Consider the following 16,272-nt stretch of genomic DNA (forward strand, 5'->3'; position numbering starts at 1 on the left):
TTCTTCTCTGTCCCCAGCATCTAACATTGTGTTTGACCCATTCTGGGCTTGTGTTTATCTTCGCAGAAGGGAGGAATGAACAAATGAATTAGCAGAATGAATGAAATGAGGTATCCATGATTAGCTCTTTAGGTGCTAGTTTTCAGGTTGTGGCTGGATGAAGTGTCTGTGATGCAGGGCATCAGGTTGTGGCTATCAGTATGTCACTAAGATCTGACCACTTTGTCTGCTATTGCTGTGGTGCCTTGCTAATACCTCTCTCATTGCCGAGTGAGAAGCTTGAAAATAACGAAAAATAATCTTTGTAGAGGTATAGCACTAAAAATGAGATGCCTGGTTGCATAAATTATAAGAACCTATAGGCATAGGACTTGAATTAGACCAGACATGGAGTTAAATAACAAATTCACATGGCCTATAAGATAGTACTTGTAGTAGTCAATCTTTGCTTTCTGCAGGGTTGCTCCCTGTAGGGCTACTATGTATAAAAAAAGGCTTGGGGTTGAGGGTTTGAAGGTGAATGGAAAGTTCAGGAGGACCAAATAAAACAAAGGTCAGATAACAAAGCTGATGAAATGTTTTTAGAAATCATAATTGCATAATTTAAAAGCATTGAGTGATTTAAATTTGATTTTAAATAAAAATATCACATGGTATCAAATGAAAATAGTACAGAAGACTATAATATAGTACCCTGTTCTTTTCCTGCCACCTCTTGGTCTTCATGTAGTTACAAATTTATGTGATGTATTTGTATCTCTATTCTGTGATAAATCAACTTAAAACAATATCTATTGACCCTCAAATACTTTGCAAAATGAGAATTAATTTAGCTCATTCACATTCCTCCTTTGAGTCTTCGTAATATTTTATAATTAAATTACTATTTTTAGTTCTTCTGTTGGTCAGTGCTATAATCTTTAGTAGTTTACTTGAATTTCCATTTTTTTGGTATTCATATAATTATCTTCTATCTCTTGATTCCCATATTATAAGATGAGAATGCTGATGCTTTTACTACAATTTTTCTTCCTGCTGCTTCATGTCCTTCCTTCACCAGCTCTGCGTTTACTTCGTTACTGATCGGGAGGTATGTTAGTGTTAGCATTTGCACATCCTGAAGGGAGGCATCTTGAAGATAATTTAAAGGGAAAATTGAAAACTGAGGGCATCAACTTCCTAAGGTTGCTTAGCTGGTTGACGTTTGAGCTAGGACTAACACCCAGGGCTTTGACCCCTAGCCAGGTGAGCTTCCTACAGAGCACTCATCAGAGGCTTATTGAATGCCTGATCTCTGCCAGACACTATACAAGGTAATAGTATTACAAAAATAATTAGAAAAGGTCTCAAAGTACATACTTCATGGTCAATTGGGAGAGAGAAATATGTAAACAATTAACTTAGTTTCACTGTTATAATGTGCAAGAGAAGGTGCCATCTAAATTTTTTTTCTTATCCTGCTGATCAGATTATAGAATTGATATAACTATTGGAAGTGACAACTTCAATATGTAAAGAAGACGGTACTTTACTCAGGTTAAAAAAAATTAGTAAGAATTTTCTGATATACTGTAAGGAAAGTAGTTTAAATTGTGAGCTTCAAGGTCAAATGTGAAAGCAAAAATCTTTATAAACTTATCATAAGTTATATAAAATATATCATACTTTGTACACAACGTATTTTTATGTGAGAGCATCTATGTATTCTCCAGTTATCCTTACAGGTTTGTCTGGTATTTTGATGTGAGGTCTAAGACATCTGTATTTTGAAGATCGTTTCATGGAGGCTTCTGAATTTTCTCCTTTCTCTTTCTCTCTCCAGATTTTCATCACCGTGAATTGTCTGAGTACAGATTTCTCCTCCCAGAAAGGGGTGAAAGGACTTCCTTTGATGATTCAGATTGACACATACAGTTATAATAATCGTAGCAATAAACCCATTCATAGAGCTTATTGCCAGATCAAGGTCTTCTGCGACAAAGTGAGTAAAGATGACTATTTGTCATAAAGCTATCTTTGTTATTAGATATTTTTTTATTTCTTTATTTTTCTTAGATATCATTTTTAATGACATTTCCCCCTCGTCATGTTCTGTTGTCTGGCATTGTCAAATAATCACCTTTTCAATTATAAGTGTGGTACTCTGTTATTCTCAATTCCAATTAGATGTCCAGGGAATCATCAGTCAGCTATAATGTTGTTTTGGTCATTTTTACCACTATTATAATGACTGATTGACAGGACTGTGGTACAAGTCTGATTCAAGTGTATGGTTGATATAACAGGTTAATAGTTTTTACTGGTATAGATCCTGTCCCAGAAGATTATGGGTTAAATGGAATCTCACCTAGGACAATTGGGAATAGAAATAGCATCTTTAAAAGAAGTTCATCACTTTAGTGGTAGAAGGCTTGTCTTCCATGTGGGAGAGACCCAGGCTCGATTCCCGGAGCATGCACCCCACCCCCACCCCCCAAAAAGTTCCTCAGTTAATATGCACTCAGGTGGTGGTACAGTTTTTAGTCTCCCTGAGTCCCGTCAAGAAAGACACGGAGCAATCAGAACAGCAAAAGTTAAGTCCCATGATTAGATGACAAAGTATCCCAACATCCCATATACAAAGTGGAACAATAATAAACCTGTGATATCAACATCTTTGAGGGTAAAAGTAGAAGGCAAGCAATGGGGCTATTTGATGACAAAAGAACAGGAAATCTACAAACTCTTCTGAAGATACTCACTAGAGAATCAAGTGGGCCATCTGAGAACAGCTTGTGACACTGCAGTGGGTGCCACGAGTTCTGCAGACTCCAATTTGCTGATGAGTGCAAGAGGAGTGAACACTTGTGCGGTTTGGGTTCTGTGAACTCTCAAAAGTTACATATTGAAGTTTCCGTCTAGGATAGGGCCTTGCTCTAAGGGAAAACTGCATGGAGTAGAATCTAGATTGAGTAGGGCAGGAAAAAAGGGGGCAAGGATGAAAAGGTCCAGATTGAAAAGAGAAAGGGAAGGGATACAGAGGAGTCAGACCTCAAAAACTGCAAGACTATTTTTATCCTTTGTGATTACAACAGAAGAGGGAACAGGAAAACCGTGAAGCTAGAAGAATTATCCTGGCCCACCCATTTCACTTAAAAATGATTATCATAAAAGAATCCATGAAGTCTCATGAAAAAAAAAAACTAAGCCCAGATTGACCTATGGACAATGAATTCTGGAAAGACAGACCACCAGAACAGGTGAAAACTGTAGCCTAATGTTTCAAAATTAGCAAAATCTTCATAATAGAAGTTATGAAGATCAATATAAAATAAATTTTGAATAACTCAAAAATATGTTATTTGGAATGGAATGATTTGGAAAAAGATTTTTTTAGAACTCAGGAAAGAACTTAGAAATAAAAGATTAAAATGATTCAGAAGAAAAGACTATATTAGAAGTAAAACAAAAGTGACTAAACATAATAGAGAATGCCTTAAAAGAAATACAAATTGGAAAGAAGTAAAATTTTAAAAATCAGAAGAAATGTAGGAAGAAATGAGAGAGAAAATATACATATAGAAGAAAGGTAAAGAAGAAAATTATAGGAATCTTTGAAGAAGAAAACCACAACAGTGGAACAGAACAAATGGTAAAACAGGAAAACTTGAAATAAGAAAGATCTGCTGTTGAAAGGATCCATCACATACATGGGAAAATTGATCTGGAACTGTTAACTACCAAATAGTTAATCAACTGGACTTTTAAAAAAGAAAAATATCCTTTCGGCATCTAGGTAAAAAGAATCATAATAAGTTACTTTTAAGGAAAAGAAAACCACCAATTATGTCAGAAGACAATGATATTTAAGATAATCAGGTAAAATAAATGTGGGCCCAGAATTTTTTATTCAGCCAAATTGACTTTCAAGTATAAAGACTGCAGAAAAAAATGTTTTAAACAAGTGAATATTCCTTCTTGGAGAACCTGTTAGAGAACGAATTTCTGACAAGCAATTGGTCTATAGGGGCACTGGCAAGAGGACTGCTGGTAAGCATTAAATACGTATTTACCTACAGATCTAATTCTAAATGATGAGGAAGATAGTACTGGCAATATGTTCTGACAGTGTAGGCAGTGTACAATTATTTTAAAAAATTGGTGAGTTTGAGAGGGTATATGAAAAGTAGAAAAGTTGACTAATTGCTTAAAGGCACTGACTAGGCGTAATTGGATAGTACTTCAGATTAGATGCTGGGGAAGAGAAGGGGAAAGAGCATAAGAGATGAATAGCTAATTCAGCATTGCCTAGCATTCTTTTTTTTTTATTTTAAACTTCTTCGTATACATATGTATATATATATATATATTGTATGTGTGTGTATATATATATACAACCTATAATCTATATACCTACATGCAATCTAAAATTTCCCCTTTTAGTGGTGGTTCTTGGTGGGAAAAAGACTCAGAATAAAGCTGATGGGTCATTTCCACAGCTCGACTTGCAGAGCATTTAATACAGAAGCTGTTACAATTAAGACTCTGAAGGAGAAAATGTCAATGTTTGCTACACAAATCTTTTACTTCCTCAGGTCTGAATGGGGCAAGTGCCAGTGCCCTTCGTGGCCTAGCACTCGTGAAGGTGCTCCAGTCAGTTGTATCAAAGATCTCTTGTGATGAGAGCCACTACCCAAAACTCTTAGAAGAAAATATAGGGAAATGCTTTCAAGACATAATGATAGTAGGAATGCCTAGAGTGTAGAATGATAGTGACTAAATGTACAAATTTAAAAATGTTTTTGCATGAGGAAGAACAAAGGAATGTCAATACTGCAGGGTGTTGAAAATAGATGGTAATTAATATTTTAAAACTTTAATTTATGTGTGAGACAAAAGCAAAAAATGTTTATTTGGTACAAAATTTATATTTTGACTAGTGCATTTCCTAATATAACTTATGTGGACAGCTTAATTGAACACCATAAGTACATGGAACCTTGAGTAGGACATGAGATTTTGTAGGTTTGTCCAGGGTGATGCCCCGATAAATCCCAGAGTGATTTTTGAACAGCGAATAAAAAAATATTTGCAAAGTCTCCTTCGGGGAATGTTGAGAAAGGGGTTGAAATTCAGCTTCCCCAAGTGGAGAATTTTTGATATTCTCATAAGCAGTGGGGACAACTAAAGCAATAGGCTGAGCCCCCAATCCTGGGGTTTGTTCATATGAAACTTAATCCCAAAAAGGAAAGGCTAAGCCTACTTAGGCCCTACTTGGGCCTAAGAGTCACCCCCAAGAGAACCTCTTCTGTTGCTCAGATGTGGCCTCTCTCTTAACCAACATGACAAGCAAATTCACTGCCCTTCCCCTTTCTGCGTGGGACATGACTCCCAGGGATGTGGACCTTCCTGGCAACGTGGAACAGGAATCCTAGAATGAGCTGGGAAGCGGCGTCAAGGATTGAGAAAACCTTCTCGACCAAAAGAGGGAAGAGTGAAATAAGACAAAATAAAGTATCAATGGCTGAGAGATTCCAAACAGAGTCAAGAGGTTATCCTGGAGGTTAATTCTTACACATTAAATAGATACCACCTTTTTTGGTTAAGGTGTAATGGGGGAGGCTGAAGGGAACTGCCTGAAAATGTAGAGCTGTGCTCCAGTAGCCATGTTTCTTGAAGATGATTGTATAATGATATAACTTTCGCAATGTGGCTGTGTGATTGTGAAAACCTTGTGTCTGAAGCTTCTTTTATCTACCTTATGGGCAGATGAGTAAAACATATGGATTAAAAATAAATAAATAATAGGGGGAGCAAAAGTTAAAATAAATTTATTAATTGAAATGCTAGTGATCAATGAAAGGGAGGGGTAAGGGATATGGTATGTATGGATTTTTTTTTCTATTTTCTTTTTATTTCTTTGTCTGAATTGATGCAAATGTACTATGAAATGATCATGATGATGAATATGCAACTATGTGATGATATTGTGAATTACTGATTATATATGTAGAATGGAATGATCATATGGTAAGAATGTTTGTGTTTGTATGTTGGTATATTTAATAAATAAAATAAATTAAAAATAAAAACAAACGAAAAAGACCTAATGATAGTAGGTACCTTTTTAGACCTTACACCCAAAGCACAAGCAACAAAAGAAAGAACAGATATATGGGAATGTGCTGTTTTGAAACTGTTATGTACCCCAGAAAAGCCATGCTCTTTTAATCCAATCTTGTGGATGTAGACTTATTGTGGGTGAGATCTTTTGATTAGATTGTTTCTGTGGATATGTGGCCCACCCAATTGTGGGTGGGACCTTTGATTAGATTATTTCCATGGAGATATAGCCCCGTGCATTCAAGGTGGCATCTTAATTAATTTACTAGAGTCCTTAAAAGACCTCACTGGGAAAGAGAGTTAGACCCCACACAGGAAACAGAGAGGTGAAACCAAGTGACAGATATTTGGAGATGCTTAGAGATAGGCAGAAGCTTAGAGAGGAGGCCCCTGGAACCAGAACTGAAAGCAACGAAACGCAGGAACAAAAGGCCAGCAGACTTCACTTGTGCTTTCCCATGTGACAGAGAAACTCCTGATGTGATCGACCTTTCTTGTTGATGCCTAAATATGGACATTTTCATGACCTTAGAACTGTAAATTTGCAACCGAATGAATTTCCTTTGTAGAGGCCAATCCATTTCTGGTATATTGCATTCTGGCAGCATTAGCAAACCAAAACAGGGAACTCCTCAAGGCTGAACACTTCTGTGCTTCAAAGGACTTTGTCAAAAAGGTGAAGAGGCCACCAACCAATGGGACAGAATGTTTTATAACCATATATCGGATAAGGGTTTGATATCCATTATATATAAAGGAATCCTACAACTTAACAATAAAAGGACAAACAACCCAATAAAATGGGCAAAAGATATGAATAGACATTTTTCCAAAGAGGAAATGTAAGTGATTAAAAAGCATCTGAGAAGATATTCACCTTCATTAACTTCTAGGGAAATGCAGATCAAAACCGTGAGGAGATATCATCTCACACCCATAAAATGGCCACTGTTAAACAACTGGAAACTACAAATGTTGGAGAATGTGTCGGTTTGAATTATCATGTACCCCAGAAAAGCCATGTCTTAATCCTGATCCAATCTTGTGGGAGCGGCCATTCTTTTAATCCTGATTCAATACTTGTAGGTTAGGAACATTTGATTAGATTATCCACACTGAAATGTGGTGCACCCAATTGTGGATATGACACTTTGATTAGGTGGAGATGTGACTCCACCAATTCCAGTTGGGTCTTGATTATTTTACTGGAATCCTTTAAAAGAGCTTACAGAAATGACAGAGCCAAAAGAAACTTCAGAGCAGAGCTGACACAGATGCAGACACTTGGAGAAAAGTGAGACAGATGTTTGGAGATGCTTGGAGCCCAGTAGACGTGGCCATGAGATGTTAGACAAGCCAAAACCTGGAGAGAGCCATGGGAAGTGAACAGATGAAAGTCAGCTCCAGAGAAATAAAGTGAGGAAACCTCACAAGAAGAGAGGCTGAAAGCCATGGGGCCCAGGAGCAAGGGACCACCAGATGCCAGCCACATGACTCACTACCCAGCTCACAGAGGTGTTCCAAATGCACTGGCTTTTCTTGAATTAAGGTATCTTTCCCTGGATGCCTTAGTTTGGACATTTTCATAGGCTTAGAACTGTAAACTTGCAACTTATTAAATTCCATTTTTAAAAACCATTCCAGTTAAAAGCCATTCCAGTTCAGGTATATTGCATTACAGCAGCTTCCAAACTAATACAGAGAGGATGTGGAGAAATAGGAACACTTATACACTACTGGTGGAAATGTAAAATGGTACAGCTGCTTTGGAAGACAGTTTGGCAGTACCTCCCAAAACTATATATTGAATTGCCCTATGGCCCGGCAATTCCATAACTCTGTATCTATCCAGAAGATATGAAACCAGGGACGTGAACAGACATTTGTACACTGATGTTCATAGTGGCATTGTTCACAATTTCCAAAAGATAGGAACAGTCCAAGTGTATATAAACAGATGAGTGGAAAAACAAAATGAGGCATATGCATACTATGGACTGTTATGCTGCAGTAAGAGGGATTGAGGTCCTGAAGTATGTGACAATGTGGAGGAAACTTGAAGACATAATGCTGAGTGAAATAAGTCAGTGAAATAAAAGGACAGATATATATGATTTCACTAATATGAACTAACTAGAATATGTAAACTCAGAGTCTTAAAACGTAGGATATAGGGTGCCTAGAGATAGACATAACTAGAGAATGGGGACCAGTTACCTAATATGTACAGAATTGTTAATGAGGTTGATTACAGTTAACAGTAATACCTTCAAATTCTTTCATCAATAGTAATAGGTGTATTTACACAGCAATACTAGGGGTCAATAATAGGGATATACAAGGGATATGGGATGTTTTGGGTTTTCTTTGTGTGTCTATCCATTATTTTTTTCTTTGGAGCAATGAAAATGGTCTAAAATAGAGTGTGATGATGATTGCACAACTAAGTGATGTCACTGTGTGATATTGAATGTTTATTTTGGATGGAATATATGGTATGTGATAATTTATCGATAAAATGTACAGATTAAAAAAAAAAAGAGAGGGACAGCTGAACATTATGTACCCCCTGATGGAAATACACATCACTAATTAGGTATGTTTGCCCCTCTAAAAGAAAATAAAACAAAAAATTGAACAAAAAAAAAAAATCTATTGTGCCATTAAAATGTCTGAGAGTTCTGGCTTAACTATGATAGAGCCAGAATTTGGAAAGAGAATCTGGTCCTGTAAACTTTATCCTACAATAATAATGGCTCTCATTTTTTGTTTTATCACAACTTTTCTAAGCACATTGCACACCTTGCTCCTTCTATCTTCACAACATTCCTTAACATCACTGTTAAGTCTGTTTTTATACATTAGGAAACAAGGCCCAGAGAAAAGAACTAACTTAACCAGGGTTGCAGAGCTGATGTGGCAGTGCTGGGATTGGAACCCAAGTTATCTGGATGCCGAGTCTACACACACATAACCACTGTGCTGTAAAGTCTTCCACACACGTCAGCAATTGCCACTATGGGTGGCTGAATCTGACCAGTGCCACAGTTAGGAAATTGGGGAAGTACAGGAAAAAAATAAAGTAAAAGGGAAGATAAGTGAGAGGAAAGAATATAGTAGCTGAAAACAGAAGCAGTTCACAGGAGAAATGACCATGTGTAGGGAGAAATGTGGCTCCCAAAAGCAGAAATGGTCACCAGAGGGGGAGAAGGAAAATGCATTAACCTGAGCTGCACAGGAGTTTAGGGACATTCAGCATAGCCGTAAATATTCAGTAAAGGTTTGTAAACTTTCAGGTCATAATCATTTCAGGTAGCCCCAGTTCTCTCCAGTTGTCAGGGCCACAGAGCAATCTGAGGGACATTCAGGCAATCTCTATGATAGAGAAACCAGCTAAGCCAATACACAAAGTCAGTGTAGACAAGAAAACAGTGGGTCAGAGAGCGTAAGAAACTTGCCCACAATCACGTGGTGGAAAAATTTGCACTGAATGCTAATTCAGGTCTGATTCCCAAACTCATACTCCTTAAATTGATAAATAACTGTATACATAAAATACCAAAATGACAACTGACAAGGGAAACCTCAACAAAGAGGCAACGGGACCTTTCAAAATAACAGCAAAAAAATCAGTTTATAGCTTTTATTCAGTATATTGAACCTTAAGAAAACAATATTTTCAAACAATACAACATGAACATTTTAAAGTACAGATGGGCAAGCATTTAAGATCATTTAAATGCACCTGTCTTTGAAGTTCTTTACCTTATTCCAGATATTTCAAGGGAGATGATAGATCTCCCTCCATGAATCTACTTCTTGGAAGTGGGGGTAGAGTTAGGGGTGAGAGAAATGAGGAGGGAAGGATGGGGTAAATGACTAAGCAAGCCGTTTAATACCTCTGCTTTGGTAGTTGGAATCACACGTGGAAAAAGAGGGCTTCAGTGATACCCTGATTCCAAAATGAATGGAGAATGTTGTACTGTCATTTGCCTATGCCCTAGCACGAGACGGGCTGTAAGAAGCTAGAGTACTTAAAAATGATGGATTATACCTTTCGTTTGAGAATGTTTCTATAAATTTTAATTTCATTGTAAATTTTTTAAATTTTAACTTCCTCTTAAAGAGAGAGTGAATAAGACGAATATGTGGGTGTATATAAAAGAGAGAGAGTAAGGCATATGTGGGTGTATACAAAGCTAAGTCAAGCTGAGAGAGTAATATTTAATAAGGAAAGAAATGGACAAATAACCATAATACATGTTTGTAAATGCAAATGAAACCTAGAAAGAATCATGTAAGATGCTTTGCCAGTCAGAAAAACAGATGACACTTCCAATATCTCCTATTTTAAATATCTGTGTAGTAAATATCAGTGCTAACTGGAAGAAAACAGAAAGTGGGTAAATTATGGGTATGGATTCTAAGTAACTAGTGTTGTAAAGAACTTCTAATAAGGTGTTATTTACAGAGCCTGATGTTGGGGATCAGTTGGAGAGGTCAAGACTTTTTTTTTTTGGGCAATCTTGATTTTTTTATATTAATTTTAAAATTTTTAAAAAATACCGAAAAAACTCCAAACAAATGCAGACATTCTTAACTTTAGATCATTCCGTTCTGCAAATATAATCAGTAATTCACAATATCATCACATAGTTGCATATTCATCATCATGATCATTTCTTGGAACATTTGCATCTATTCAGAAAAAGAAATAAAAAGAAAACAGAAAAAAATTCATACATACCATACCCCTTAACCCTCCCTTTCATTGATCACTAGCATTTCAAACTAAATTTATTTTTTATTTTATTTTATTTTTTTAAATACAAAAAGAAAACAAATATACGCAAACATTCCTATTTTGATCATTCTGTTCTACAAATATAATCAGTAATTCACAATATCATCACATAGTTGCATATTCATCATCCTAATCATTTCTTGGAACATTTGCATCTATTCAGAAAAAAGAAATAAAATGAAAACAGAAAAAAAATATATGTATATATACCATACCCCTTACCCCTCCCTTTCACTGGTCACTAGCATTTCAAACTAAATTTATTTTGACATTTGTTCCCCCTATTATTTATTTTTATTCCATATGTTTTACTCATCTGTTGATAAGGTAGATTAAAGGAGCATCAGACACAAGGTTTCACAATCACATAGTGACATTGTGAAAGCTGTATCATTGTACAATCATCTTCAAGAAACATGGTTACTGGAACACAGCTCTACATTTTCAGGCAGTTCCCTCCAGCCTTTCCATTACATCTTGACTAACAAGGTGATATCTATTTAATGCATAAGAATAACCTCCAGGATAACCTTTTGATTCTGTTTGGTATCTCTCAGCCATTGACACTGTCTCATTTCACTCTTTCCCCTTTTGGTTGAGAAGGTTTTCTCAATCCCTTGATGCTGAGTCTCAGCTCATTCTAGGATTTCTCTCCAGCTCATTCTAGGATTTCTCTCCTACGTTGCCAGGAAGGTCCACACCCCTGGGAGTCATGTTCCACATAGACAGGGGGAGGGTGGTGAGTTTGCTTGTTGTGTTGGCTGGAGAGAGAGGCCACATCTGAGCAACAAAAGAGGTTCTCTTGGGGGTGTCTCTTAGGTCTAATTTTAAGTGGGCTTGACCTATCCTTTGTGGGATTAAGTTTCATATGAACAAACCCCAAGATTGGGGGCTCAGCCTATAGCTTTGGTTGTCCGCACTGCTTGTGAGAATATCAAGAATTCAACTTGCGGAAGTTGAATTTTCCCCCTTCGTCAGGAAATTTTTACGGAGGAAATCTCAGGGGGCAAGCTAGGTTAATTTCTGTTCATTTCTTTAACCAAGCTAGGTACAAAATCTTTTGTGATTTGTCATCATATTTGCAACTCTAATTTCAAAATTCAGGCAAAGCTCACTCTTGGGAGATTAAAAAGGGAAATAAAAGATTAATTTTTGCTCTTTTCAAGTGGGAGTATAAATGCAAATGCTTAATTTGAATTATTGTCTAAAGCAAAAGAGCTATTCCATTTTAACACTATAAGTTTTTCAATCACAGCCCAGGGTCCTAAACAGATAGAATTTTGCAATGTTTATAGTTATCCAGCTTGATGTCTAATATATACCTGTGAAAGTGTAGATGAAATTGAAGGCCTTCTTTAAGGTTGTTTTTTTTTTCTTTCTTTCTATTTCTATTGAAAGGCATGTGTTTATACAGTTTTTTTCCATGTTGAAAAGGGCTATTTTTATCGATGAACAAACACAGACATTCTTAACATACAAACATTCTATACATGGTGTACAAACAATGGCTCACAAAATCATCACATAGTTATGTATCTATCACCATGATCATTTTTTAGAACATTTTTATCACTCCAGAAAAAGAAATAAAAAGAAAAAGCTCATACATATCATATTCCTTACCCCTCCCTTTCATTGGCCACTAGTATTTCCATCTACCCAATACATTTTATATTTTCTGCTTGAGTATACAAAGGCTGCAACTGTAAACACGGATGTGAAAAGTAGGGTAGACACTTAGGCTGGGTGTAGATGTGGACCGCTGTCTAGAGAAGCCTGGGAGCAGATGAACTCCCCCCAAGCAGAATGGAGAGAAAAGGAAAACCTTACTGAAATATCTGTATTTGGGGGCAGAGAAAAGGAAAAAAGATAGCAAGGCTACTAAAGAGAGAAGTAGATAATTGGGGATTCATTGAAGGCCAAGAAGGAAAGCAAGGAATTCCTGGAAGCACCTCCAAGAAGGCGAGGGTCAACTGGCCAAGTGAATAGGATTTGGCAATTTAAGAAGAGAAGCCAATAAGAAAGTCCATTATAAGAAACAGAGGAGCAAAAAGGAGGTGGTACACCAGACTTTTTCCTATTTGGCCAACTGAGCACCATCTCTAAGAACACAGGAGAATACTAAAACAAAAGCTAAAAATCATACTTAGGTGTACAAAGTGATCCCACATTCTGTGTAGTTTCCTCATGCTATCCCTCATTCCACCCCTGTCATGATGTCTAAAAGTTCTATAACAATGACCAGAAGAAATGTTATAGGGAATTCACATTCAACATTAATGCCCCTCCATGCCTAGGTATGATGTTAATGAATCAATGTTTCATCTTATGACACTTTATAATAAGCACTAAAGTTATTTAACCTGCTCACCAGGATAGGGAAATCGGTCTTTGTGGAATAAAATAGGTAAAATACCTATTTTAGGTAAGATACAGAAAAAGCTGAAAATGTGAGCGAGGTGGGATTGCTCAGAGGTCAGAAGTGCAGTGTAGACTCCTGAGCAAACTGCTTTCAGAGCTGAGGCCTGACCTTGCAGGAGGGATGGAAATGGCTTGGTCTCTCCTCCTCCTGTTTTGTTTCCTGTCCCAGTGACTTGAGGGCTGACAGTCTGCTCGTGTGCTCTGATAACGTACCTGGTGTCGTTTGTGTTTGTTTTCCTGTCAGGGAGCAGAAAGAAAAATCCGAGATGAAGAGAGGAAGCAGAACAGGAAGAAAGGGAAAGGCCAGGCCTCCCAACCCCAGGGCAACAACTGTGAGTTTCACTCGAGACTGATTGTCCCCTCCAAGGGATGGCTTACAGCCGGCCAGGGTCCCCTGCCGGTAGATGGGAAGAAGTGAGTTGCAGGTAAAACTGCATACCTGCAAGGGACGGCTCGCTTTTCCCTGGCAATGGAGCCTGGCTGAACGGTCCCTGTGAAAAGTAAATAGAAGCACATGATCACGCAGTGCTTCAGCTGGGAGGGACTGTACAGTATCATGGAGCCCAACCTCCTCCTTATACAGACAAGGAAGCCAGGGCACACAGAGGCACAGGAGGGTGTGGGCAAGCCAGAGCTCAAAAGTGCTCACTTGCAGTCCCCAGCTCTTTCTGTTAGTATGGCAGTGAGATGTGGAAAGCTTTTAAAATGTGTCCCCGTCTGTGGTATTTTTAAAGCTTCCTTGGAGAAAATCATGAACTTGAGCTAAGAGTAGGGCTTGCGGTTGAGATTTCTCAGTCATGTGTAACCCCTCCCATTAATGGGTTTTATGATCATGTTCAGCTTCTGATGGGAAGTTGGCTGCAATACCTTTACAGAAGAGTGACATCACCTACTTCAAAACGATGCCAGATCTGCACTCGCAGCCAGTTCTCTTCATACCCGATGTTCACTTTGCAAACCTTCAGAGGACCGGACAGGTACGGCCAACCTGCTAACGTCCACCTCCCACCCATCCCCTGGGAAGTAGAGGGTTAAGGTAGAATCACTTCAGGCAGTGCTGACCTTAAAATAAAGCTGATGTTCTATTCATTTAACAAAAAATCAAGGTCATTCCTACAGAAAATGTTTTTTAATGGAAGAGAAGATCTCAGAAGAAGAAAGACTGAGGGGAGGAAGAAAAGGAGCTGAATGAGTGAGGTGTTGTCAAAGCATTAAAGAGGAAGAAAGTAAGAAGGCTGGTGGCTGCTGAGGAAAGTTTTGTTCACATTGTCATGTGAGATTAACCTAATGCAATCGAGCTCCACCTAATGGTGGGAAATTGAGGTGTCTTGTAGCTTTATAAAGTACAAGGGGAAAATATTTTGATTAATAAAAGTCCATCAACTTTTTCCCTTAGAAAATTAATAGTTCCCATTGAATAGGTACATCATTTCACATCAAGAGAAAAATGAGGTTGTAATAAACCCTTTTTAAAAAAAAATAACTCCTATCTTCTAGGTATTATCTACAAGTGAAAGTGCTAATATTACAATAACATAAATGTCCAATAATTAACTCACTATGTTGGTTCAAGTGGATTATGTGTCTAATAAAATTATAATTATGGAGATTATGTAGCACCAAGGAAGCTGGTAATGATAATATTCAGTGGAAAAAATAGCAAAATATCAATTTGTGTCTATAATCTTTACATATATATCTGAACTTAAAGGCATAAGGGAAATCATAACACTTGATGGGTAGAATTATGCGATATGGATGATGTAGTATCTTTTGGTAGTATCTTTCTTTTGGTAATATTTTATATGATAAATTAAAAGTGTATGAAAAAAAGAAAAAAATAATTATTTCCCTAGTATTAGCCAGAATTGTCTTTCACCAAACCAACTGGGTTTTAATGAATCTTGCATTGGCTAGTTTATTTTAAATCCAGAGTCTTTTGAGGAAAGGTCCGTTTTGAGAAATCAGGGCATATTGACATACCCAACTTTTTCTTCTATGCTAATTGTCCAGACACTCACTGGAATTGACCTTATTCTAGAAATAGAAATCATAGTAGGCTTAATTTTCTCTCTCTCTTCAGGAGATCTTGTCCCAAGTGATTGCTGTCTGGTTTCATTATATGTTTGGGACAAAGCAATTGTATAAGCAGGGCTTTTTTTTGTTGTTGTTCATGGCACAACCTGGTAACACAATATCCAAACCTTTTTCTTAGAGTACATTTCCACAGAGAACTAATTTAACATTTCCATCTTATTCTGCTTGTTTGATAGGAATAAGGATACAAGGGGGAAAAACATTTTATGATTTATCAAGATATAACTCTCAGCACGTAATTTTGTTTTCTTGTGATTCCCAAGAATATGCTGGTTGATTTGAATATTCACAGTCTTTGCTACATGGAATTTATGGAACTAGGATTTTCTATACCTTCCAGAAGAGGGAGTAATTGAATTAAATTGTTCTTATTGTTTATTGTCATGATTACTATCAGCTCAGAGTCAAAGCTAACAGCTTGACCTGTTTTCTTGGCAAAAGCTAACAGCTTGACTTGTTTCCTTGGCAAGTTTTCTCTGAGCTGTACAAAGTTGTAAATTAATTAAGAGGACAAGGGACCCAATCTACCAGCTGCTGACCGTCAGCCCTCAGCCCTCAGCCCTCGCTTGCCCTCTCCATGTCCGGAGCATGGCTCCTAGCTTGTACCTTAATCAGAGGGAAAAGTGCATCTTTTATAGCTTGTGGATTTCAGCAGTTGCAAAGCAGTGCAATCAACATCCCATGGGCAATTGGTGAAGGCACTGCCTTGCAGTTAAATCCTGGCTATCAGGCAGCCACCCTTATAGAACCCAGAGGCTTCCTCCATAGTTGTGGACGCAAAATTAGTGGGGCAGTGAAGGAGTCTCCCTGAGTGTCTGACAACAAATAAACACACTCAGCTGTGCTCA

General features: G+C 37.4%; 1 protein-coding gene across 5 annotated transcripts in view; it reads left to right on the plus strand.

Annotated features, from left to right (window-relative positions):
• The window catches only part of GRHL2 (grainyhead like transcription factor 2), a 210,747-nt gene that overhangs the window by 137,980 nt on the left and 56,495 nt on the right, over positions 1-16,272 (plus strand). For all 5 annotated transcript variants that reach the window (XM_077167375.1, XM_077167372.1, XM_077167373.1 and 2 more), the window contains exons 9-11: positions 1,823-1,981; positions 13,572-13,659; positions 14,168-14,304. In XM_077167375.1, the coding sequence (XP_077023490.1) occupies positions 1,823-1,981; positions 13,572-13,659; positions 14,168-14,304 (384 nt within the window). The remainder of the gene's footprint in view (positions 1-1,822; positions 1,982-13,571; positions 13,660-14,167; positions 14,305-16,272) is intronic.

This window comes from Tamandua tetradactyla, chromosome 6 (assembly GCF_023851605.1).
Source record: "Tamandua tetradactyla isolate mTamTet1 chromosome 6, mTamTet1.pri, whole genome shotgun sequence".
Lineage (NCBI taxonomy): Eukaryota > Metazoa > Chordata > Mammalia > Pilosa > Myrmecophagidae > Tamandua > Tamandua tetradactyla.